At 41.9% G+C, this 27,827-nt stretch overlaps 1 protein-coding gene across 4 annotated transcripts in view; it reads left to right on the forward strand.

Moving 5' to 3' along the window:
• Positions 1–27,827, forward strand: part of sdk1a (sidekick cell adhesion molecule 1a) — an 856,101-nt gene that overhangs the window by 799,045 nt on the left and 29,229 nt on the right. For all 4 annotated transcript variants that reach the window (XM_043711901.1, XM_043711903.1, XM_043711902.1 and 1 more), the window contains 4 exons: positions 3,931–4,068; positions 5,155–5,316; positions 11,309–11,434; positions 14,451–14,615. In XM_043711901.1, the coding sequence (XP_043567836.1) occupies positions 3,931–4,068; positions 5,155–5,316; positions 11,309–11,434; positions 14,451–14,615 (591 nt within the window). The remainder of the gene's footprint in view (positions 1–3,930; positions 4,069–5,154; positions 5,317–11,308; positions 11,435–14,450; positions 14,616–27,827) is intronic.

Genomic DNA, 27,827 nt, shown 5'->3' on the forward strand with positions numbered 1-27,827 from the left:
CCTGCACATTTACTTTCAGCAACTGGTACACAATGGTACCCAGGTCTCGTTGAACATTCCCCTTTTACAAATTACAACCATTCAAATAATAATCTGTCGTCTTGTTTTTGCTACCAAAGTGGATAACCTCACAGTTAACCACATTGTACTGCATCTATCATGCATTTGCCCAGTCATACATCGCAACATCTCTCCCTTCCACACAACTTTGTGTCACCAGCAAATTTTGAGATTTAATATTCAGTGTCCTCATCTAAATCACTAATATATACCGATTCCTGCAGGACCCCAGTAGTCACTACCTGCCATTGGGGAAAAGACCCATGTATTCCTACTCTTTGTCTCCTGTCTGCTAACTAATTTTCTATTCATCTCATTATATGACCCCAATCCCATGCCCTTTAATTTTACACATCAGTCTTTACATGGGACTTCATTGAAAGCCTTCTGAATGTCCAAATAAAACACAACCACTGACTCTGCCTGATCACCTCCAGTAGTTACATTCTTGATCAATTCCAGAAGATTTGTCAAGCATGATTTCCCTTTTGTAAATCTATGCTGACCATATTTAATTCTCCCACCGTTTTCTAAGGTTTGCTATAAAAGTCTTGATTACAGTCTGTAGCATCATGTCCATTACCGATGTCAGACTCATTGGTCTGTAATTCCCTGCTTTCTCTCTACCTCCTGTTTTAAATAATGAGGTTAGCTACCTTCCAACCTATAAGATCTGTTCCAGAATCTAGAGAATCTTGGAAGGTGACCACCAATGCATCCACTATTGCTAGGGCCACTTTCGTAACTACAATGGCATGTAAATTTTCTCCTAAATTTAATATTCTTTCAGAGGTTCCAGATGCAAGAAAATTGTCTATCAGGATCTTCAAATTCCTGGGAAATTCCCATGGAGTCCCCTGCGACTAGATCTCTGCATCGAGCTGTGTTACAGCCCTATTCTAAGCTGCTCCAACAACTCCCCGACTGTCAGAATATCCTGGCCGCATGATATAGGAACTCGTACTTGTTTTAGCGAGTTTTGAGAAGATTTATAGGTCAGGTTGAGGTTCTGGATGTAGGTTTGCTCACTGAGCTGGAAGGTTCATTTCCAGACTTTTCATCTCCCTGCTAGGTAACATTTTCAGTGGGCCTCTGGGCAAAGCACTGCTGATAATTCCTGTTTTCTATTTATATGTTTGGGGTTTCTTTGGGTTGGTGATGTCATTTCCTGTTCTTTTTTTCCCCAAGGGGTGGTAGATGGGGTCTAACTTGATGTGTTTGTTGATAGAGTTTCGGTTGGAATGCCGTACTTGTTCATTTGACGGTTGAAGGAGAAGGACACCATTTAACCTTTCAGCAAAAGGTTCTATCTGACTCTCAAATGCAAGCAAATGAAAATTCCAAGGACTTAATCTAGCAATATCATCATTTAATTCACAGCCTCTGCAGAACTGGACCAATTGTGCAGAGATGGTTATTGTTGCTTTACTTTTTTTCAATGAAAAAGTACAGGATAACAATGTTCTTTTTTTCTGTTTTCACAAAGAAAATAGATTCCCAGGCAAGAGTTAATAACCACATGCAAGGGAAATGTTAGATCTGAATAGTTCATCGCTCTTTTTACAAATATAAAAAAAAGCACGCATCAGTGTAAAAATAATACTGATCTTATAGTTGTTTCATCTTAAATTCACAATTGTTCATTTAACTGCCCACCTGTTCATGATAGTATTGTATTAGATATTGTTATGACCTAGCTGATTTTATTATTCAAAGTCCAAACCCAGTTGAAATATGGCTTGATCGATCATATTTTGTTCTTTTTTATTTAAAAAGTTGGTTTTTCACTGAACACAAGCATGTAATGCTGTAGATTTGCTTTTAACAATAAAAAAAAATTATTAGGCCAAAGAAAAGATAAAGTAAGATAAATCAAGCTATTTTCATACAATGTGATCTGAAAGATTTCAAGACTTGCAGTAGTAACATAATCCTATCTATCCCAACAGCATCACTTTACAATACTCAAACTTCAGAGAGTGTTCACCTCTCTATCACAACCATAGGTTGAATATAATTGTGTCTTTTGACTCCCAGTTTTTAGAGTTTGGTAGCCTCTGGATCATTAATAAAATTCGACATAGACTTTCTCTGCTTTAAATAATATCTTTTGGAATCTAAACAAACACTTATGGTCTGGAATTGTCACATTAAACCTATTACACTAAGGTAATCTATTTCAAAACTACCTCCTTTCTTCAAGGGAAATATTTTATACATCTAACTTCTCCAAGTTTTGTGCAAAGTGCAACCAACAGTTTTCCGAGCTGTGGAATGTCCCCTAAAAGCAAAAGAAAATGCCTGATCCTTCTAAATTTAAAGCAAGTTAATGGATCCTCAATGTTTATTCTGTCCTCACGAAAAGTTCTTCCAATGCAAACAAATTCACATTATCATTCTAGGAAGTCTCACTCTTACTGGTTTTTAAAAAAAATTATTGCTCCAAAAATACTGACAAGTTAAACATTAAACCAGAGACATCATACACTCAAATCAAAACCCACATGGCGCATTCAAAACTCGCAGTCCAAAATGAATGATTTTAAAACATATATAAATCACACTCCTTATATCATAATATTGGTTAGCAAAATAAAAATAATTTTTGCATTGGAATATATCCTATTGGATTTCTCAATCAGTCACTTGGTGATAGAGGAATGCAGTCAGGCACTAATTTCATTCATGCAGCATTTCCTTTTGACAGGTGGAAGGAGTTATTTGGCTGAAAATGAGAAAGAAGAAAGAAAATTATTTCAAGGAATGTGGTTCCTCTTGATTCATAATACTTTTGAATGTGTATTTCAATTTACTTTGTATTTTGCAAAAACAAAAGTCTTTCATCTCAGTCTGAGGGTATTTACATTCCTTTTTATTTGTTTGATTGTCATATTTGTTGTTATCAATAGGGTGAAAAGAATTACTCAAAAGTAAACTAACCTATATCCACTTGTGCTGTCCTCACGCACCATCAATCACTATTGGTAAAATTATTGTGAAAAATGGGTACAATTTGAAGAAAGCTAATGGATTCATGTGAATACAATAAGTCACGTATCCTCTTGAGTCATGGGTCCAGTGCCACCTGATATTAGATCCAGCAGAGCAGTTAAAAGAAAATTGTTAAGCAGATGGTACGGACTCTGTCTTTGGCACGGTCATTAGAACATCATTTTATATCTGTTTCCCATATGATATGCACATCAGCCAAACAGATTTTTTCTTCTTCCTGTTGGAATATGCACTTTTCTCCATTTGCCTTGGCCTATGAATGAAAATCTGCAGTCGACTGTGCTAAAGACTGAATAAATACCTGCCAAATGCAGTACGTTATGAAGGACTGATTATGGCAGAGACATCATTGTTCAAGAAGTACTAAGGAAACATCTGATTAAAAACTGCATTGGCACAGTCATTAGGATTATTCAATACAATAACCTCTGGACCAATGCCAATCGGCTAACAATGTTATTGGTGGAAACCAGTTTCAGCAAATATACCTTTTCACCAATGTATTTTTCTCACAAATTCTATTGTAACACATTGCATGAAATATCTGTGTTAATACAGACTGTGGTAGAGTCTGCGGTTTGTTTTTATTCACAGGCCAAGGAAAGTCCTCATCATATAACAAAGTGCACTTCCTATAAGAGGAACAATTCCACTCAAGCTATAGTGCAAGCATTATGAAAACAGATCCAAATCACATCTACATATACCCCCTTTTAATTGTTGTTAAAGAGTACTTTAACTGCAATGCTCAAATTGTTCGTGATATGGAGATGTTGAATTAACCAGTGACTATAGAATTAAAAATACTGCTTTAAGATATATTTATATGTGACTTTTTGTACTTTGCTGATTCACCAGCTCCAAGTGCGCCCAGTTATATTACATTTACAGAAGTTACCTCCACTACATTGAAAGTGTTTTGGGGAGAGCCAGCAATGCCCAATGGAGTTCTTGAGGGATACAGATTGGTTTACGAACCATTGGAATCAGTACAAGGTATAATATTTGCTATGATCATTGGACACAGTGTTTAATAGAGTAACCTATTTCTCTGCTGTGTAGAAATCTACATGCTAATTCTTTTCAAAATAAACTGAGATTATAAAAGGATCATATCAATTGAGCAGCCCATTTTATGGGTCTGTCCAATTTTATTTTAATTGACAACAAAAACAAAAATTGTTGGAAAAACTCAGCAGGACTGGCGGCATCTATGAAGAGAAATCAGAGTTAATGTTTCGAGTCCAGTGATCCTTTTTCAGAACTGATAGTAGCTAGGAAAAGGTTGCTATTTAGTTAAGGGCAGGGAGGAGTAAATGATAGGTGGAGATAGAGCCTAAAAAGAGAGAAAAACACTTGAAGGAGTGGATAAAGGTCAGCCTAGGGAATGAATAGCTGCTATTGGGAGACTATTAATTAGTAGCTGACAATGAGTTGTGTGCGGTAGCAGCCGATGTGATGACAACGCTTGGTGTGTGGAGGTGGGGGAAAGACAGGGAGAAATGTGCTCGAGCCCTAAAATTATTGATCTCAATATTGAGTATAGAAGGCTGTGGAGTTCCCAAGCAGAAAATGAGGTGGTCTTCTTCCAGCTTGTGTTGAGCTTTGCTGGAGCATTGCAGCAAGTCTGAGACAGGGATATTTGCCAGGGAATACGGTGATGTGTTGAAGTAGCAGACAACTAAAAGCTCGAGGTCTTTTTTGTGGGTAGAATGTACGTATTCTGTAAAGTGGACACCCAGTCTGCACTTCGTTTCCCCATTGAGGTCTCTTGATGTCTCACCACAGATGCTGCCAGAAGTGCTGAGCTTTTCCAGCAATTTCAATTTTTGTTTCTGATTTCCAGCATCCACAGTTCTTTTGGAGATATTTGTTTATTTAATTGACCATTGTTTTACACTTTTGAACACATTCTAAATTATCTCCAGTAAGTTCCTAATTCAGTGTAAGTGGATAGCAAAGCTCTTTATTATAGATTCAAACTATTTTGTTCACAGATGCTAACATTTTCCTTCGGTTCTGAGACACAGCATTATCAGTTATTTGGAACAGTTCCTTCATTCATTCATTCTTTTTGTTTAGGTGTGAGTAAAGTGGTGACAGTCGACCTGAGAGGCAACAATCAACGCTGGTTGAAGGTTCGGGATTTGTTCAAGGGGGTCCCTTACACCTTTCATGTCCAAGCCAGAACCTACACCTTCGGCCCTGAGATAAGGGCTAATGTTACACCAGGACCAGAAGAAGGTAAAACTCCTAAGTCGTATTAGCCTGTATCCTGATGTTACTGGATTAACTCTCCGATTCTGATATTTTTGTCATGGCAGTGATTTGAGGGGTGTCCCAAGGATTCAGAGATCATACAGATACTAATGCAGGGCCTCATTATAATTTTCTTCTTTCATTTCTTGCCTGTCAGTCAGTTGGATTGGCAGCCTGGCCATCTACCAGGCTGGAAAACCACGGTGGCAGGCAGGAACTCCGATGATCTGCAGCAATTAGAAAACATCCAGGTCTGGGGAGGAGAGGTGAGCAATGGTGATAAACGGGCAGTTGGCAGAAAGTGATTATTGTTCAACCCAGAAGAAAAACGGAGTTTTAAAAAAAAATTGGAAATGGACATACCGGTCATACTGGAGCACTGTCCTGAGGTACATAAAACATGTTGGACCAGTGCACAACATTCACAAGCTTTGCTTTTATTTTTTTCCGTCCGGGGCCTAGGGCATGTGCAGACCAGAGATCAGGAGTTGGGAAGGGATTGGGCTTTAGGTGATCATAGAGTAAGCTTGAGGTTGAGGGGTGACATCAAGCAATTAATATTGAGCAGGCCAGAGATCAGCATTTGGGTGGAAGTGAGGAAGTGATATGCTAAGAAGCTTAGACCACACTTCAAAAAACGGCCAAATGTTTGCTTGAAAAGCCACAGGACGCACTCCAGCTCCTGGACCACAAAATCTTCTAAAAAGCACATACCTGATGGAAACAAAAGCTGTTTTTACGCATCACTACCAGGTTTCTTGAACCCTGTAAACTATTACATTTAATGTAGGCTCCCTTTAATCTGCACTCTCGGAGCATGATTTATATACTACAATGGAGTGCCTTTCCTCTCCCATAAAAGAACACCCACAATATACAATCCATCATCATAGAAATGGTGGATACTCCATAGCGACAGATTTTCTGATGATTTAAACTTGAACTATAGCTTAGCCCCATCCATCTCCTGTTTGCTGTGGGGTATATGTACAACAACAGTCCCCATTCACCAAAAGAAATCAGTAATAGCAAAATTAATCATAAAGATATACTCATGTATAAAAGAGGCAATCAAGACAATATTTGTTTCCCAAATTACCTCATAGTATTTCAACTTTTTATCACTTGCATTTAGTTTTATACCAACCATTAATCAATGTTGAAAGTCCTTTATCTAGTACCATTAGTTTCAGATAGGGTTGGCAACTCTGCTTGTATGTGTTCTTGGAGCTTTGATTACATGACATCTAATCATGTTTGCAAATTCACATTTCTAATAGCCAGGACCCACATATTTGAGCGATTTTATGATTTTGTTTGGTATGTGAAATTCTGAGAATTAGGAGTCATGTGTTGTGTACAGGCATGAAATTCTGCTGGATACACTGGAGGATTTTAGCACCCTCCCCCGTGGTGAGCTAAGACGCAGGAGGGTGGTGGGAGGTAATAGCCCATGGATGGCTGGCCTGCCCAGGGTCAGTTGAGGGCATTAAATAAACAATTAATGTGCACTTACGGGCTTTGTCAGACGTTCAGCAGGCAGAGGGCTTGCCAGATGGAGAACAAACATCTGCATGATAACTTGCAGTCTTAGAGTCTTGGAGTTATACAGCATGTTACTCCACGCGGACCATGATCCCAAACGAAACTAGTCCTACCTAATTACACTTGGCCCATCTCCCTTCAAACCTTTCCTATCATGTACTCATCCAAATGTCTTTTACATGTTGTAAATCTAACTGCATCCACCACTTCCTTTGGTAGTTCATTCCACACACTAATCACTCTGTTAAAAAAGTTGTCCTTTTTAAATTTTTCTCCTCTCACCTTAAAAATACACCCCCTAGATTTGAACCCCTCCGTCTCCTTGCCGGATGAGAAGGTAGTGAAATTGGGGGGACTTCCCTCACTGAGGCACTGCAGTTTCTTATCAAGGCTGGCACAGTGGCTGGGTGGTTAGCACTGCTGCCTTAGTGCACAAGAAACCTGGTTCTGTTCCAGCCTCGGGTGACTGTCTGTCTGGAGTAGGCACATTCTCCCCATGTTTTTGTGGGTTTCCTCCAGGTGTTCCAGTTTCCTTCTGCAGTCCAACAATGCGCAAATTAGGTGGCTTGGCCATAGTGAAATTGTCTTTAGTGTTCAGGGATTTGTAGACTAGCTGGATTAGCCATGGTGAATGTGGAGTTATGTGATGGGGTTGGGTCTGGATGGAATGCTCTTTGTAGGTTTGGTGCAGACTTGATAGGCCATATAGCTTCCTTCTGCACTGTAGGATTCTGTGAGAGAGGATTGGCAGCAGGGGATGGAGGTGGAAGCATGCTGCCACATTCCTGACCTTATTGCTGAATCCACTTCGTCATTGTGACCACCCTCACAAAGAAAACTGTGACTCCCTTCCATCATCTCTTTCTTGTTGCCTGAGATCCAACAATAATACTAGGTTTTGGTAGGTGCTGTACTGATAGCATTCACTGTATCCCTGATGGCATTGCTACTTAATAGGGCTACCAGTCTCCAATTGACCAGCAGCTCTAGGCAAGCATTACCTTTTTCCCTGGGGTCCTTGATCCACTGTCCATCATTAAAAGTCATGGGCCTTCCCAAAGGAAATGACATAGGGCTCTCACCAGCTCTGCAGCCACCAACAATCCCCACTTTCTCCATTAATCCAATCCATTGTAACTACAAGTGACTGCTTTCAGGTTTAGCAAAACCTGTTTTAGCAAAACCAGATAAAGATTCATTTCAGCAATAATAACTACAATCCAGAAGGAATCTTTAGTGTTTAATGAATAATTATGCATTTTTGCTGCACTTGGCCAGTGTGCATTAAACTGTGCATTAAACTTGAAATCCCAATCGTATTTTGGGCAGCTATTAGATTTTATCTTAAGCACCACATTAATGTCCTAACAACTCAAATTCATTCTCCATTTCCTGCAGATTGATGATTACAATTACTTAACAAGATAACTTTTTAATGATTGTTATGTTTATCAATTACTACATAAAATATCAAATTTCAGTAAATGCAGTGAGTAACATAAGATTTAAATCATTTGCATTCATCATTTCATTCCACTGATATTTGCCGGTTGCATAGGGCTGAATTTTTCCAGCCCCATTGTGGTCAGCTTGGAAGCAGGGACAGATGGAAATACATGGGGAAATCTCATCGTGACAGCTTCTTGACACAGTCCCACTGACAGGAAACAGACTGGGATTAGGGTTGACTGCCTGCTCCATGAAGGCAGGCAATCAATTAACACTGCGAGGCTTGAGTGAGGGTGATTTAGAAGCCTTGCCATTATTTTTTCACCAGTTGAGTGACAATGCCACCCTGTGTGGAAGCCACTGGTTCAGACTAGAGGCTATTAGTACCAGTAGCTCCAAGAATCATTAATAGGGCAATCAACAGGAAAAGCTACATAAATGGACCAAATGATTTTATCTGGAGTGATTTTCCCCATGCTCCAAAGTGTCTGCCATCTTTGGGCCCTCTTGATATTTCATTTCTATCCATGTTCTCTGTTAGTTTCTCCATGTAGCTTCACCCTTGCTCTGCCTGACCTGTCTAAGCGGTACCTACCTGTCCTGGTAGACTTACAAGGCTCGGGAGCTAATAGAAGTATCAGTCCTCTGATTGGGCCAGCGACATTATGAGCTGAAATGCAAAGGCCACCTCTGAAGACTGTGCTGTTGAGTGCACTGCTGGCAGGTGCAAGCTCCGGATCCCTGTTTGTTCCCGACATCAGGTTCCTGACACCGGTATTAAATTCCAGCCCATACATCTTAAGCAAAGACTAATCTTTGAGCTGATGTGCCATTTTTCTTAAGCATTTCTGTAATGTCTAGCAAATCTAACAAAGAAATGCAACATGAGTTTTTTTTTAGCATTTTCTATTTACATCACTGGGATGTTAGTTGAGTTTCCTTCAGTATTATGGCATTTCGCTTATCCCAAAGGCTGTTATATATGTGTTAGCTATGTAAGCATGGCTGTTCCACCAATGAACTCTGCATCAAGTATGGCACTTTTTAAGGCAATTATTGTGAAATGATGTCTGAAAGATATCATCACAATTTGAAATTGCAGTAATCATTTCCGTGTGAATTGACAAAAACTGAGAACCAGAAAAATGTACTTTATCATCCATTTATGTAGTCTTAAAAATCTGTTTATATCACCCATCCAACTCAAAAATTTACTCAAAAGAAATACGGGTTATTTTCTACCTGGATGTTAATTTTCATTACTTATTTTGCAAAGGATCTCATTGCAGGAGTGATAGAATTTCATCAGCCAATTACATAAGGAAACTGAAAGAACATATCTGTGACTATGCTGCATGTAGCACACATAAGAAACCAATCTCTGATAAATGTTGTCAGGCCAGATAGTAGGCAAAGGCTTGGCATTTCACCAAAACAATGAGAAAAAAACAGTTGGTTTCTGCTCAGTTAACCATTGACTCTTAGCAAGTGGAGTGACACAGACAAAACCTTGAGAGGCACTTGCCTGCTAGCCAAGGCATGTCCTTGCATGGGAAGAATTAATTAGTGGGCTTGAGGAAGACGGAGAGAAATCATGTTTTCTTTTAAGATTTGTATTTCCAGCAGTGTTAAAGGATGCACTTTCATTTTGTGGAATGTGAAATTGGGAATCTAATAAGGTTCAGTAATGCACGGTGGATCAATAACATCACAAGACAATTCTCTAGTTCAGTCCCCATGTGATCTTACATCCAATAGTACATTTAACAGAAGAGCCTTGAATATGGATTCATGGGGAAACGTAATAAGCAATGTTTGTGCTGTAACTAGCATTTTTCCTTCACAACACCTGGTATCAAGATAAATGGGAGATGTTGTCATGACAATTTCTAATTCATTCAATAACTAGCCATTTCTAACTGCACTTAGACTCCTTAAATCGCTCATGCCAGATCAGAAGCTGTAACACACTTGGATTAGGTGTGCCTGGAAATAGAATTTCCTTTTAAGTAATGTTAGGCTCATAGAAATTATCACCTATCCAGATAATTAAGCATGAGCCCAATACATTAAAATGAATAATCAAATAAAAGGACTTCTAATTAACAGTAGTCTTCATACATTAGAAATTGTGATACTTCAATCACATAAATGTTACTGCTGGTTTATAATCGCTTACTTAAATAGCATCAAAGCATTGTTGCATTTTAACCCAAGTTCACAGGCATCTTTTGTCTGTATTTTCATCCATTTTCATTCATCCATCCCTTCCTGAAGAAGGGCTAATGCCCGAAACGTCGATTCTCCTGTTCCCTAGATGCTGCCTGACCTGCTGCGCTTTTCCAGCAACACATTTCCACCCCTTTTCATCCATCCAATTCATCACTAAAAATGGCAAAGGTTAATTTTCACCAACCAAGGAGTTCAAAACTAGAGGGCATAATTTTAATGTGAGAGGAGAGAGATTTAAAAGGGACTGGATGGGTGAATTTTGCACACAGATGGATTGGTATGTGAAATGAACTGCCAGAGGAAGTGGTAAATGCAAGTACAATTACAACATTTAAAAGACATTTGGACAGGTACGTGAATAGGAAGGATTTAGAGGGTTATGAACTAAACACAATCCAGTCAGATTGGTTTAGTTTGGCTTGAACGAGTTGGATCAAAGGATCTGTTTCCATGCTGTATGACCCTAAGGCTGCACCACCAAGAAACAGTCCTCGGTGCGCCTCTACTTTTACTTAATGTTGGTGGGGAGTTATTAGTTTCTTTGTTGGGAGTCGGCATCTTAATCCGGGGCGGGGGGGGATGGAAAACTGATACTGATGAAGTATTGGTTTCAATATTTTAAATGGATAACTAACTCATTAACTGAGTGCTTAATACTTATTGAACATTATAATTTCTAAAATCTCAATGTTTCCATGCAAATTGCCTTTATTCTTTACTTTTTGGAGTAATTTCTTGACTTTTTGTGCAGGTTCCCCTGGTCCCCCGCTGAACCCCTCAATTAGTGAAACTGCCTCTACACTCACTGTTCATTGGACACAGGGTTTGCTTGGAGCGGGACCAATACAAGGCTATGTAATTGAAGCACGACCCTCAGGTGAGCATAGCTGACTTCAAGCAGTAGTTCATCTTAGTAAACTTCAAAGTGATTTCCTTAATAATTCAAATATGTTACAAGAGACCATCCTGGTTAGAGAATTTCTTTAAATATGTTGCTTTCTTTTTTTTTTCAATTTTCTTGTTAAAAATGATTGATAATACATAGCATTGTTGCCTACCCTGAAGGGCATCCAGTAGAGGTTGAATCCATGCTCTCAGCTTTTGTTCTTCCTATGAGGTAGAACATTCAAGAAAATAAATCTTTGTCAAAGTTAGTCATGATTTGAAGACACCGGTGTTCGACTGGGCTATACAAAGTTTAAAATCACACAACACCAGGGTTATAGTCCAACAGGTTTATTTGGAAGCACCAGCTTTCAGAGCGCTGCTCCTTCATCAGGTGATTGTGGAGAATAAGATTGCCATTTTTAGTGATGAATTGGATGGATGAAAATACAGACAAAAGATGCCTGTGAACTTGGGTTAAAATGCAACAATGCTTTGATGCTATTTAAGTAAGCGATTATAAACCAGCAGTAACAGAATATATAGCAAACATTTACAGTGTGATGTAACTGAAATTATATATTGCAAAAGACCTAGATTGTTTTTAAGTCTCTCATCTTTTAGAATGACCATGTTGGTTTCAGTTCTTTCATATGTAAATCACATAACTTTTTTTTTAAAAAAGTTACATTCTCAAGTGAACTTTAACAATGGCTGTCATGTTAGCCCAGATAAGGTATTGAAGGTGTGAGTTTCTGTATGAGGATGTCTGTGCCACAATGGTCAGACTGATTCTAATCTAAAAGACAGATTTACAGAATCTTACATGGATTCATGCAGTTATTGAGCAAAGTGAAATGTAATTCTGCAATACAAATTCACCTCATAAACTTATATATGTATGTGTGCATGTGGGTGTGTGTATATGTTTGGGGGGAGGGGGCAGTGTTATGAGTGTGTGTGAGTGTAAAGGGGCTAGGAGGATGTGTTATTTAGTTATTTAAACTAGTTATTTAAATATTGGAATAGTCGCATCTGGAAGTGAGTAAGATGCAGATGAGAGTTTTAACCAAACATTGCACAGGTAGAGCAAAGGTGAGTCATGTTCAAAGGCTTTCAGGTAGGGAGCTCAGATTGGAGTTGATTGGTATACAAAAACTTTGACTCAGCACACTTATAACACCCAAAATCCATGTAATAAAATACACACACAAAGACATGTATTCTTACCAATCACACACTCAAACAGTATATTGTAGAAACTTTTGATCCAACACTGATTTTCCCATTTTTAATTTGTATTTTGTTGAGTAAGATACTTGGCACACAGTCAAGACCCATGGTGTTGAAGGTAGCAGAGTAGCAAGAATAGAGGATTGGCTAACTAATAAAAGACAGAGTTGAGATCAGGGGAGCATTTTAAGGATGGCAACCCATACTTACAGGGATCAATACTTGGGTGACAATTAGTTACAGTCTGTATTATTGACTTGGATGAGGAAAGTGAATGTACTTTTTTTATTCACTTATGCGACCTGGGTATCATTTGTTGTCTGTCCCTCGTTGCCCTTGAGAAAGTACTGGTGAGCTGCCTTCTTGAACCACTATTAGCAAGTTGTCATATGATACAGAAATAAGTGGGAAGGCAAGTAATGGGATGACACAAAGAGTCTGCAGAGGGATGTAGACATTTTAAGTGAGAGGTACAATCTTGGCTGTTGGAATATGAAGTTATGTGCATTGGAGGCTAGAGGAGCTGAATATTATTTAAATGGAGAAAGGAGGCCACAAAACCAAACCCAGCAAGCCTAGACACACATCGCAACATAGTTCAGTGTAGTATCCTGGATGAAGAAGGGCATCCAGTAGAGGAGAAAGAAGGTCAATGATCTTGTGTGCTCTGCAAGGGTAATTGGAACCATCTTGTCTCTGCTGCCTGGTCCTCACAGGACCACCACTCACTCTAACCCTACCACTGTAAAGCACACAGACAGTGGTCCTCCATCCGCTCCCATTATATGTATGTCTAATATTATAGCTCATTACAGGAAAAATTGGCACATAGACAAGCTGCAACTTCCAAGACTGTGGGGTGGGTGTATGGGGTGTGCGAACATGCATTGGGAAGTTGGCAGGAATCATGGTCCTTACTTATTCGACTTGAGATGAAAATTCTGGAACTGGTCTGCAAAGTGTATGGCTGATCCCATTGTTGAAATTGATCCATATAGAAACCTTGGATGTCCACAAAGAAGAAAACAAAATTATCCAGTATGCACGGTGGTGTGCTTTGCTCTTTGCTCATTACCACCAGTGCTAACTCATTATTAATCTGCACAAGCTTTTATCCATCATCAACAGCTAATTCCTTCTAATGTCTTATGCAGGCATTAATGGCACCTAAATTCCCTCTAATTCTTCCTATTGCTGCACACACCTCTGGGATTCATAAACTGGAAGTCAAAGTATCCGCACACAGATCAACGTGTACAAACTCTCCAAGTGGCTGTGCATCCACACATCTGAGAAGGAACATTGATTGGCACCCACAAAAAAGTCAGAAATAGAGGCTGTCATATCTGTCTCCAAATCTAGGAGGAAACTGGTGAAACCTCAAAGGGTGCACCAGCAAGGCTTTCCCCTGCACCTACCCCTAGCTCAGAATGCCATCTTGCTGGGTACTCTTCTCAGGTCACACTTTGAAACACAGTCTGGTGAGCATACCACTGGCAGGTATCTACACCTGGTCTAGGAAGAAATTTCCCTAACTCTAGCGATGAAAGGACTACCAAAGACCAGGTACTCACTTCCAGTCAAAAGGTGAGCTGCTGTGCTCAGCTATTAATGGCATTGTCAAAACGCACAAAATGAAGGTAACATTAAGAACAAAATGTGTTAAAAATACTTATTAATGCTATCAAGTTGACCTAAAACCCTTGACAGTTTTTGTGTTCCGTGATATATTTTTACTGTTTGGATGCTTTAACATAATTTATTTGCTTTCTTAGATGAAGGTTTGTGGGATACATTTGTGAAGGATATACCTGGTGATGTGACATCCTATGTAGTTAGTCGGGATCAGCTAAAGCAAGGAGTGAGCTATGAATTTCGGATTATCGCGGTTAATCAATTTGGATATGGTGAACCAAGCACAGCATCCATTGTAACATCAGGTAAATTAATTATTTGCTGCATGTTACTTAGCTCAATCATTTTCTGATGGTGGAGGAATGAATCGATGGAGAGTGAATTCTCCTGGATGTTGTTTCCAATTTCCTATTTACAAGTTACAGAGCATTGACAGAATGTTGATTGATTAGCAAGTTGTCTCTTCATCATCACAGTAGCAGACATTAATGGTGTAGAGCTTCAGTGTCAGGATGATAAAATATGATAAATTCATCATTTATTTGATTTATAGCTTTTCCCATCCTCTATTTTACCTTCTAAATGAAGTTACAAATATTAATGATGTGCATGAGTGCCTGTGTATGTGTCTTGGTGGGGGTTGGCTTAGCTCAGTTGGCTGGACGGTTAGTTTGTGAAGCAGTGTGATGCTACCACCATGGGTTCAATCCCCACATTGGACCTCAGGTTACTATGAATGACTCTCCATCTCAACCTCTCTCCCCTCGCCTGAGGTATGGTGGCCCTCAGGCCAAATCACCGCCAGGCATGTCTTTCTCTCTCTAATGTGAGAGCAGCCCTATGGTCTGGTAAGACTACAGGGACTTGGCCTGATGTGTTTTGCTAAGGGGGTTTGTTTCTGTGTGTGCATTTAATCACATTTGTACTGTATATTATTAAAACTACTGATTTTTACTGACAGTTATTTTCTGCTCTTCGCGACAGAAGAGAGTATTGAAGAAGCATTTTTTAAAACAGCAAAGAACTGTGGATGCTAAAAATCTGAAATACAAACAGAAATTGCTGGAGAAACACAGCAGGTCCAACTGGACCTGAAACATGAGCTCTGCTTTCTCTCTACAGGTGCTGCCAGATCTGTAGAATTTCTCTGGAAATTTCTGTTTTTGTTATCAAAGAAAAGTTGCAGTTTCATATCAGTTCAAGGTCACATTCACCAACTGCTGCATGTGACCCATTTATTTACAGTGTAACCTGATTTCATGACCAAAATGTTTTAATTTTTTGGATTTTTCCATCATTTGAATGTTTTCACAATTTTTGCTCAATAGCAGTGATGGTACTGTAACATGTGGAGAGGAAGGAATACATGGCTAGTTTGCTTGAGACCTCAGTCACACCTTGTTAAAAGATACAGAATCAGCGTGAGGTTGATCTGGTGGTTGGTGCACAGACAAAAGCATCCAGGCTAGGTAGAGAAGGAGCTAGTTCAGAACCTGGTGCTATCCCACTAGGCACAATGCACTGCTACCAGTGGATAGGAGTATAGACATTCAGAAGGATGTATAGAATTGTAACCAAGGCATCTCAAAGCAGGAACCTGTCCAACAGGGTAAAGAAAGGAACTGTAATGTGATAGTTGCAATGAATTGATTAAATAAAGAGGTAGCATACTTTTGTAAACAGGATCAAGAATAGTTTTTTGTTTGTTGCCTACCAAGGTGACGAATATTTTGAAGTGACATGAAATGATGTTGGCGAGATCTAGTCATGTGATCCACATTGGGGCCAACAATAAAGGAGAGATCCTTTCTGGAGTGTATCTGGAGCAAGGCACTAAAACTGTCTTCAAGTGTTATACTATATAAAACTAAAAGAGAAATAAGAAGTATATGGAAAAAAAGACATTAAAGCAGGAGGACAACAAGATGGATGACCTAAACGGGTGATCTTCACAAAAATGCAGAGATTGTAAGGAACTGAAAAAACATGGGCACAAATTCAACCTAAAGGGTATGATGATGTGACAGCCATTACAGAGACTTAGCTTCAATACAGTCAGGATTGGTAACTGAATATACCAAACCATGATATTTACAGAAAGATAATAGAATCTAGTAAATATGGAGGAAGAACGCTTAGTATTTAAAGGTGTAATCACTTGAATGATAAGAGTATCTAATGACAGATATGCAGGTGATGGAGGTGGAGTCGCTAGTCTTAAAATCCTTTCTGTTTATTAGTTCTCTGGAGTTATGTATATGACCCCTATGAAGTAGCATAATATACAAATGCAGAGATTAGACAAGCCTATAACAAAGGCAGAGTGCTTCTAATGCGAGATTTTAATTTTCTTATAAATTGGGATAAGCAGAGTAGTGCAAGTCAGTTTATGAATTTCTTGGAAAAAAGAACTGTGAATGTTGGAAATCAGAAATACAAACAGAAATTCATAGAAAAACTCAACAGGTCTGGCAGTATCTGCAGAGAGAAATGTTTCAGGTCCAGTGACTCCTCTTCAGAACTGACTGTGGTTAGGAAAAGGTGAGTATATACATTGAAGATGGGGTAGGGGTTGAGTAGGAAATGATAGGTGGAGGTGGAGCCCAGAGAGAGAGAGAAAAACTGTAATCCAGTTGGGCAGACAAAGGAATGGATAATTGTCAGCCGAGGAGAATGAATAACTGCTAATAAAAATCATTAGTGGCTGACAATGGATTGGTTGTGCTCGCAGAGTCAAAAGGCGTGGTACTGAGAAAGATGCTGCCTGACCAGCTGTGCTAAAGAGCAGGCGAGTCGGTGTTTTGAGCATGAGCTCTTCATTAGGAATGAAGGTGTGGTCCAAGGGGGCTGAGAGATAAATGGGAGGGGAGTGGGACTGGGGGCAAGGTGGCTGTGAATGCGATATGTAGATGAAGGTGGAGGATGATAGTGATAGGTTGGAGAGGCGGGTGGACCAGATAGGTGGCAAGGAAGATGGACAGGTAGGACAGTTCAAGAGAGCAGTGCCGAGTTAGAGGGTTGGATCTGGGATAACGTTGGGGCATGGGAAATGGGGGAACTGGTGAAATCAACATTGATTCCGTGTGGTTGGAGGGTCGAAGGTGGAAGATGAGGCGTACTTCCTCTAGGCGTCGGGTGGCAAGAGTTTGGTAGTGGAGGAGGCCAAAGACTTGCATGTCCTTGGCGGAGTGAGAGGGGGAGTTGAAGTGTTCATCCATAGGGTGGTGAGGTTGTTTAGCGCGTGTGTCCCAGAGATATTCTCTGAAACGTTCCGCTAGTTGGTGACCTGTCTCCCAAATTAGAGGAGCAACGGACACAGTAGATAACAAGTGTGGAAGTCTCTGTTGGATGTGGAACGATCCTTTGGGGCCTTGGATGGAGGTCAGGGAGGAGGTCTGAGCACAGGTTTTGCACTTCTTGCGGTGGCAATGGAAGATGTCGTAAATGGTGGGTGGGTTGGTGGGGGATGTGGACTGACAAGGGAGTTACGGAGGGAATGGTCTCTGTGGAACGCAGATAGGGGAAGGAAATATATCCATGGTGGTGGAGTCTGCTTGTAAGTGGCGGAATTAGCAGAGGATGACATTTTGTATGGAGGTTGGTGGAGTGGAAGGCGAGGACCAAGGGTGTTCTGTCCTTGTTGCAATTGAACGGATGGGGTTCAAGGGCGGAGGTGCGGGAAGTGGAGGAGATGTGCTAGAAGGCATTATTGACCATGTGAAAAGGGAAATTGCGGTCCCTGAAGAAGGAGGCCATCTGAAATGTTCTATGGTAGAATTGGTCCAACTGGGAGCAGATGCATCGGGGGCAGAAGAATTGGGATTGAGGGATAGCGTTTTTACAGGAGACAGGGTGGAAGGAGGTGTAGTCCAGGTATCTGTGGGATTCAGTGGGTTTGAAGTATATGTCCTGTTGAGACAGTCACCAGAAATGGAGATGGAGAGGTCCAGGAAGGGGAGGGAGGTGTCCAAGATTATCCAGGTGAATTTGATGCCAAGATAGAAGGTGTTTGTGAAGTTGATGAACTGTTCAACCTCCTTGTGGGAGCACAAGGTGGTGCAGTTACAGTCATCTATGTAGCGGAGGAACAGGTGGGGAGTGGTGCCAGTGCAGCAGCAGAAGATGGATTGTTCCACATACCTGACGAAGGTTCTGCCTTCTACCCAAATTCACAAACCTAACTGCACCCGGTCGACCCACTGTCTCAGCCTCCTCCTGCCCCACTGAACTTATCTCTGCATACCTTGACACCGTCCTGTGCCCTGGTCCAGGATCTCCCCACATACATTCAGGACACCGCCCACACCCTCTACCTCCTCCGTGATTTTTTTCTCCCAGCGCCCAAAGCCTCATCTTCACAATGGACATCCAGTCCCTGTACGCATCCATCCACCATGATGAAGGCATCCAATCCCTCCATTGCTTCCTCTCCTGTTGACCCAACCAGTGTCCTTCCACTGACACATTCATTTGATTGGCTAAACTGGTCCTCACCCGTAACAATTTTTCCTTTGAATGCTCCCACTTTCTCCAGACCAAAGGGGTAGCCATGGGCCCCAGCTATGCCTGCCTCTTTGCTGGGTATGTGGAACAGTCCACCTTCCATAGCTACACCAGCACCACATCCCACCTTTTCTTCCACTACATAAATGACTGTATCAGTGGCGCCTTGTGCTTCCATGAGGACGTCAAACAGTTCGTCAACTTCACGAACACCTTTCAGCCCGACCTCAAGTTCAATGATCAACAGGTCATAACTGAACGCTGCAAGGACTGTAAGCAGTAAAAACAAATTCACTCCCCACAAGATTACACAACAGGGCCACAACAGGACACAGTGACAACCTTTTATACTCGGGCAGTGTACAGGGAGCTTTATTCTGTATGTAACAATGTACTGTCCCTGTCCTGGGAGTGTTTGATGGGGGACAGTGTAGAAGAAGCTTTACTCTGTATCTAACCCCGTGCTGTCCCTGTCCTGGGAGTGTTTGATGGGGGACAGTGTAGAGGGATCTTTACTCTGTATCTAACGTGGTGCTGGAAGAGCACAGCAGTTCAGGCAGCATCTGCAGTCACTGTTTTTACCTCGTTGATTTTAACCCCGTGCTGTCCCTGTCCTGGGAGTGTTTGATGTGGGACAGTGTAAAGAGAGCTTTACATTCTATCTAAACCTGTGCTGTTCTGGGACTGTTTTTGGGGACAGTATAGAAAGAGCCTTACTCTATATCTCACTCCGTGCAACACCTCTGTCCTGGGAGTGTTTGATGGGGGACAGTGTAGAAGGAGCTTTACATTTTATCTGACTCCCTAACTGTCCCTGCCCGGGGAGTGTTTCATGGGGGACAGTGTAGAGGTAGCTTTACTCTGTATCTAACCCAATGCTAACCTTGCCCTGGGATTGTTTGATGGGGACAGTGCAGAGGGAGCTTTTCACGATGTGTTTCTGTGAAGAGGATGGTTTATTTCTCTCTTACTGGATCTTTTTTGGATCTGAAATGCAGAAAGCAGTGAGGACAAGCCAGGATTGTCACCACGTTTGTATCTGTTTGTCTGTAACAGTCTCTCTATCTGAGTCTTTCCTTTTCTCTCTCTGTCGGTCCCTGTCTGTCTGTCTCTCTCATTGGTTGGAAATGTAATCTAGTCCTCATGTTCTGCGTGACCTGTGACCTCAAGCAGTCTGTCTCACAGCCATCTTACACCCAGTTCCCTTTCATTTCTCCTTTCCCTTCCACTGAAGTTGGGCGATGTCTGGGTCACTCAGTGATCTAACTGCAGCCTGCTGCCCTGTTCCCTGCTCTGACCCTGGTGCAGCATTTCAATGTCACCATGTGTTAGGGTGGGATTGAGACACATGTCGCCAGAACATTAGCTTCAGGCTCTGGATTACCAGCCTGCCCCATTCCCACTTCAGATAGCTTCCCAGTCAGATCTGGAGTCAGGCAGGGCTGCTCTCTCTCTCCTGCCTTGTTTGTGTGCTGCATAGAGCCATTTGCTGAGTCTATCAGGAAGGATGTGAGCCTGAGAGGGGTGACTATTCCTGGCAGTGAGGGCCTACAAGTTAAGACCTCCCTGAACATGGATGACATCGCTGTTTTCTACTCGGATCCGCTGTCCGTGCGCAGACTCATGTGTATGTGACCAGTTTGAACGGGCCTCTGGGGCCAAGGTAAACCGAGGCAAGAGCGAGGCCACGCTCTTCGGGAACTGGGCTGACCAAACTGTGATCCCCTTCACCGTCAGGACCGACCACCTGAAGGTGCTGGGTATTTGGTACGGGGGTCTGGGGTGTGCGCCAAGTCTTGGGAGGAGCATATCAGCAAAGTGAGACAGAAACTGGGCAGATGGAAGCTACGGTCGCTCTCCATCACGCGAAAAAAACCTGGTCATCAGGTGTGAGGCACTGTCAGTGTTGTTATATGTGGCACAGGTCTGGCCTATTCCCAAACCCTGTGCCGCTGCAGTCACCCGGACCATCTTCCAATTTATATGGAGATCAAAGATGGACCGGGTCCGAAGGGACTCGATGTATAAAGATCTGGGCAATGAGGGATAAAACACACCCAATGCCACCCTCACCCTAATGGCCACCTTTGTGTGTGTCTGCATCAAGCTGTGCGTGGATCCCCAGTACGCAAACACCAAGTGTCACTACGTACTGAGGTTCTACCCCCGGTGTTGCGAAGGATGGGCCTGGCCTCGCTGCCGCGGAACGCTCCGAGTAGTTGGACCGTTCCGTATCACCTGTCCTTCGTGGAGAAGTTTATGAAGAAAAACACCTTTGACCACAAGTCCATCAGGAAGTGGTCAGCACGTAGTGTCCTTGAGACCCTTCAGGAAAAGGAGAGGGCGGATCCTATCGAGCGGTTCCCTGAGTAGACTGTCAAAGCCATTTGGCAGAATGCCTCATCGCCAGAACTTTCCAACAAGCACCAAGACATGGCTTGGCGAGTGGTGAGATGGGCTCTGCCTGTGAGATCCTTTATGCACGCCCGGACTCTCAGCCGCACCGCATGCTGCCCTTGAAGCGGCTGCAGAGGGGACGAATCTGTCACACACCTCCTTCTGGAATGTGCCTACGCAGAAGATGGAGAGGAATGCAGTGGTGTTTGTCGAGATTCGTCCCGAGCAGCGCCGTGACGCGGGACTCCGTGCTCTACAGCCTGTTCCCCGGGACGCACACCGAGACGATCATCAACTGTGCCTGGAGGATCATCAACTTGGTGAAGGACGCTCTCTGCGCGGTCCGAAACCTGTTGATCTTTCAGCTGGAGGAGTTGACCCCGACTGAGTGTTGCAGACTGGCACATTCCAAGATCCAGGACTACGTGTTGAGGGACGCGCTGAAGCTTGGTGCAGCTGCCGCCAAGGCACGATGGGAAAAGACCACCGTGTAACATCTGCCTGCCTAAAGAAGAACAGGGGGCCCGCGCAGTCATTTGGGCTCTGCTGACGCCTCAGCTAAAAATGTAATCGTACAGACCTGTAAATAGGAATGATTACTCTGTTTTCGGTATGCAAACAAATGGAATGTTTACATATGTATGGCATGTCCTGTTGTACAGATCATCAAAGTATGTTATGAATAAAGTATATTTTTGAAATAAAAAAAAAGGCTGGAATCGAACCCAGGTCCCTGGCGCTGAGAGGTAGCAATGCTTACCACTGAGCCACCGTGCCAGTAAGGACGTGGGAGCAGGTGCTTGGACTCTAAAATTATTAAGCTCGATATTGATTCCTGAAGGCTGCAGAGTTCCCAAGCAGAAAATGAGATGCTATTCTTTCAGATTGCGCTGAGCTTTGCACGAACACTGCACCAAGCCTGAGACAGAGATGTTGGCCAGGGAACACAGATGGTGTGTTGAAGTGACAGGTAGCTGGAAGTTCAGGGTTATTTTTGTGGACAAATATAGGTGTTCTGCAAAGTGTCAGCACTGTCAGCAGCGAATATAGTAGACTAGATTAAGTGAAGTCCAAGTAAAGCGCTACTTCACCTGGAAGATGTGTTTGGGATCTTGGATCTTGAGGACAGAGGAAGTAAATGGACAGGTGATACACCTCCTGCGGTTGCGAGGGAAGGTGCCATTGGGCTATGGGGATATGTTGGGTGTGGAGGGGAGTGGACCAGAGTGTCCAGAGAGAATGGTCCCTGCAGAAGGTTGACAAAGGAGAGGGTATTATGTGTCTATTGGTGGCATCTTGCTGAAGGTGACAGAAATGGAGTTTAATGATACTTTGGATGTGGATGCTGATGGTGTGGTAAGTGAGGATCAATGGGACCCTATTGCTATTATGGGAGGGAAGAGAAGACGTGAGGGAAAAAATACGGGAGATGGGTTAAATACGGCTGAGGGCCCTGTCAATCGGTGATGGGGAATCTTCAGTTGAGGAAGAAGGTAGACATTTCAAAGGCCCCCTTGTCAAAATAGACATCATCTGAACAGGTGTGGCAGAGATGGAGAAACAGAGAGATTAGACTGGAGTCCTTAAAGGAAGCAGGGTGTGAAGATGAATAGTCAAGCAACTGTGGGAATCAATGGGCTTTTAATTAAGATCAGTGGCCAACTTATCCCCACAAATGGAAACAGTGATTTCAGGGAAGGGAAGGAATGAGTTAGAGATGTGCCAGGTGGAGGTGATAGTGGCATGGAGATTGGAAGCAAAGTTAATAAATATTTCCAATTTTGGATGAGAGAGGGAAACAGCACCAATGATGTCATTGATGTACCTGAGAAAGAGTTGTGGGTGGGGCACCAATAGGACTGGAATAAGGAATGTTCTACATACGCCACAAAGAGATAGGCACTCTGGGGCACATAGCTGTCCTTTTGATCAGAAGAAAGCGAGAGGAGTTAAAGGAGAAGTTCTTTAGAGTGAGGACGAGCTGAACCAGGCGAAAAGGGTGATGGTGGATGGGGACGATTCAGGCCTTTTTTTTTAGCAGAGAGAGCCCTGAGACCACCCCGATGAGGGACGGATGTGTAAGGGTTTGCACATTCATGGTGAAGAGATGACTGGAGCCAATGAACTGGAAATTCTGAAAATGATGTAAAGCGTTAGAAGAATAGTGGATGTAAATAGGATGGGATTGGACAAGGGGAGAAAGTATCGAGTCGAGTTAGGAAGAGATGCAATCTGTGGGGTTTGAACTGCTTAAATTTGTTCAGGATAGTTTTTGGAGCAATATATTGGACTGCATGGTTTCAGAGCTTGTGCTTTTTGAGACTTAGCCTAACTGAAAAGAGAGAATGAGAAAGGAAATGGAAACATTTGGTGTCGAAGGGGGACTGACACTGAAACTGACTGTAAACAATCTCTCAGGAGACTGAAATCTTTATACAATAAAAAAGGATACAGAGGTTTCCAAACTCACCAACAGTGTCCTTGTCCAACTTTGTGGCATCATTATTTTTGTAAATAACTGGAATTTTGGAACTTTTTTACTGACAATAGTTGCTGATCTTTACCAAGATTGGAATTGGTAAAACCACAAGGGGGCAGGCCATACTAAATTTCATAACAAGCAATGAGCCTGATTTGGTTAACAGTCTGACAATGCATGAAGATTTGTCTAGTGGCAATCATAAAAGACAAATTCATCTTTAGACGCCTTTGAAACACAGTGGTGCAGTAGTGTCCCTAATTCTGAGTCAGGAGTTCCAGGTTCAAGTCCCATCTCCTCCAGAGGTGTGTAATAACATATCTGAACAGGTTGGCTAAAAAAAAGACAAGTTCAACTTTGTTTTTGAAAACAGAAATACAAAACAGTTACTCAGATTTTAGATTTGCGTAAAGATGACTCTAATAGAATAAGGCAAAGTCTGTCCTCAGTAAACAGGATGAATTTGTAAATAGGTAAATCAACAGAAAGCCAATGGAAGGTGTACCAAAAAAGATTAATGTGATCCAGAATCATTTTATTTTCCTAAGGATCAAGCATTCTACTTCCCAATCAAAAGACAGCCATAAACGATAAGAAAATGTGGAGATGCTAGTGTTGGACTGGGGTGGGCAAAGTCAAAAATCCAACGACACAGGTTATAATCCAACAGGTTTATTTGAAATTGCAAGCTTTCAGAGCTCAGCTTCTTCCTTCAGCGTGGTAGCCATAGTATTTATAAGCAAAAAGTTAACAATTTTAAAACTAGCTGCCTTTACTGAATCTTTTAATCAGTTAGGAGATAAATTGCTGAAAAAAAATGCAAAATCTAGATTCCTTTCAAGTCTTTGTCCCTAGATAATTAAAGGTTTTATCAATGTACAAGAGGTGAAAACTCGGGTTAGACAATGCAGTTTAGGTGTGAGTCACCTTTAAAATCTGTCAACGTTTTAAGCTGAGGTGTGGTTTTAATTTTTGACAGAATAGCGTCTTGAATGAAATAATTCCCCCCCACCCCCACCCACCCACCCCCGCATTTTGTGTGTTTTTTTGACAGAAAAGAATCTTGAAAGAAATAATTCTCCCCAGTGAGTGTGTATGTGAGTGCGTGTGCATGCATTTGATAGAGTTGTGCAAATGTATGGATGTGTGAATGTGCGTGTGGGAGAGGGTCTGTGTGAGTGTGTATGAGAGAGTCTTGTTTGGAAGTATATAGTGTAGTGGGATTACTTGTAGTGTGACATGAACACAAGATCACGGTTGAGACTATCCCCGTGGGTATGGAACTTAGCTATCGGCCTCAGTTCAACGATTTTGCATTGTTGCATCTCCCAAAGTCCACCTTTGAGGACGCTCACTCGAAGATCGAAGGCTGAATATCCTCGACTGCTAAAGTGTTCCCCCACTCGGAGGGAACCCCTCTGTGTGTTGATTATTGTGCGGTGTCCATTCATCCATTGCTGTCATGTCTGCATGGTCTCACCAATGTACCATACCTCGGGGCATCCTTGCCTGCATTGTATAAGATAGATGACACTGGCTGAGTCACATGAGTATCTGCCGTGTACATGGTGAGTGGTGCTTCCACGTGTGATGGTAGCATCCATGTTGATGATCTGACATGTCCTGCAGTAGTTGCCATGGCAAGGTTGTGAGATGTTGTGATTGATGTTGTCCTAAAGGCTAGATAGTTTGTTGTGAACAATAGTGTGTTTAAAGTTCACCTGTTGTTTGAAGCTGAGAAGTGGAGGCATAAGAAAGGTTGTGGCAAGACATTCACCGTCATTGATGATGTGTTGAAGGCTGCGAAAAACATGGCGCAATTTCTCCGCTCCAGGGAAGTACTGGATGATGAAGGGTCCGGTATCCAGTTGTATCCCCTGTCTGTTTTCTGAAGAGGTCATTACGGTTTTTCACTGTGGTACTATAGAATTGGCGATCCATGAGCTGAGTATCGGATCCTGTTCTTTTTTTTTAATAGATATTTTTATTAGAAATTTAACATTTTTACAAGTTTACAAAAATAAACAAAACTCTCAGATATAAACATTGATATACAATTAGCTCAAAAATACAATAGCCAAAATTTGACAAAAAAAAGCAAAACAACAAAAAAAAACGAAAAGAAAAAAAAACAAACAAACAAAACTCAACTATCTACTAATCTAACTTACGACTAACCAGGGTGTATATTTAAGTCTCTTACATGCTCGGGATGTGTTAGCATCAGATATAATAAAACCCGTATTCGTGCGGGATTCCTCCCCCGAGGGGCCGCGGACCAGCCAGGTTTGTAATCTCAATTAAATAAAAGCCCTTGTTAGGATAGCCGAAATATCTGTATTTATGTAATTCAAAAAGGGCTGCCATATTTTATAAAATAATTCGGTCTTTCGGTGCACCATATTTGTAAGGAAGTCAAGGGGAATACATTCCATAATTAGTCTGTGCCAATTTGAAAGTCCAGAGGGGCCCTCCGCCGCCCAGTTCACCAAAATATTTTTCCTTGCACAGAAAGAAAGAATAGAAAATAGTCTCTTCCCGTACGTGTCCAGGGAGGGAAAGTTCGAAAAGCCCAAGAGGAGAGATACGGGGCCCACTTTTATTTCCGTTCCTAAAATTACTGTCAGGGTACTTGCTACTTTAGTCCAATATCCACGGATCTTATGACAGGTACATAAGCAATGTACAAGAGTGCCCACCTCTATTTTACATTTGGGACACATTGGAGATGCTCCTGCCTTAAATTTTGCCAATCGAACCGGTGCTATATGGGCCCTATGAAGTATCTTCAGCTGGATAGCCTGGGTTCTGTTACAAATAGTAATTCTTCTAGCATTTTCCCAGATATCATTCCACGTTTCTGTGGAGATTTCTAGTCCCAAATCCTGATCCCATGTTTTAAGCAGATTATCCATATCTCCCGATACTTCATCATGTAGCAAATGATAAATATTACTGACGGAAGATACCCCCACTGGTCGTAGGACACTACATTCTCTATCGGATTTATAAAGACTATCTAATAACGTAGTCTTCCTGTGTATAAAATCTCGAATGTGGAAGTATCGAAAGAGGTCTCCATTGGGTAATCCGAATTTCTGACGCAGCTGTCCGAAAGACATCAGGACCCCATCCTTAAATAAATCCCCGAGACATGAGATACCCCTGGATCTCCAGAGTTTAAAAGTGGCATCTGTTAACCCCGGTTGGAATCCCCATGCTCCCACTATCGGTGCATAGGGGGATGTTTTATGTGAATTACCCTCATTTTGCCGCATTATATTCCAAGCCTTGATAGGGTTTTTACAGTGATCTGTAATGATTTTCCTCTTGTCTGAGAATAAAAGGTTAATAAGTGGGTATTTTACTTGAGAAGCCTCGATGTCCAACCAGATTGAATGTGGATCAGACAAGACCCAATCAGCTATATAACTTAATAGGGAACTTAATTGATATTTCCTAAAATCTGGGAAGTCCAATCCACCCCTTGCCTGTGGAAGCTGTAGCTTCTTCAGCTTAATGAGGGGCCGCCTATAATTCCAGATAAGGATACAGCCGTATAATTTACATAAAGCCGTCCTCGGCAGCATCACCGGAAGCATTCTCATAGGATATAGGAGACGGGGCAGGATATTCATTTTGATTAATGCTATTCTACCCAGCCAGGAAATTGGCAGGTCTCCCCATCGCTGGAGGTCCTGCCTTATCCTTTCCAATAAATACACAAAATTAGCCTTATACAACTGACCAAATACTGGAGTAATAAAAATGCCTAAATATAAGAAACCCTCCAGGGACCAGCGAAAAGGAAAAAGGGAACCGTCCGCTAAGCGGGGTATCACAGCAAGGCCACCCATTGGCATAGCCTCCGATTTTGAAAAATTAATTTTATAGCCTGAGAATGCACTAAATGTATTAATAACTTGGATTAAGCGAGGTATGGACATCAAAGGGTTACTGAGGAATAGAAGAACATCATCTGCATAAAGGGTAATTTTATGTTTACCTGTACCAATCCTTGGGGCCACTATACTAGGATCAGCTCGTATAGCTTCTGCTAGTAGTTCAATTATTAGCGTGAATAACAATGGCGAGAGGGGACATCCCTGACGGCAGCCACTACCCACACTGAAGCTAT

Source organism: Chiloscyllium plagiosum, chromosome 21 (genome assembly GCF_004010195.1).
Source record: "Chiloscyllium plagiosum isolate BGI_BamShark_2017 chromosome 21, ASM401019v2, whole genome shotgun sequence".
Classification (NCBI taxonomy): domain Eukaryota; kingdom Metazoa; phylum Chordata; class Chondrichthyes; order Orectolobiformes; family Hemiscylliidae; genus Chiloscyllium; species Chiloscyllium plagiosum.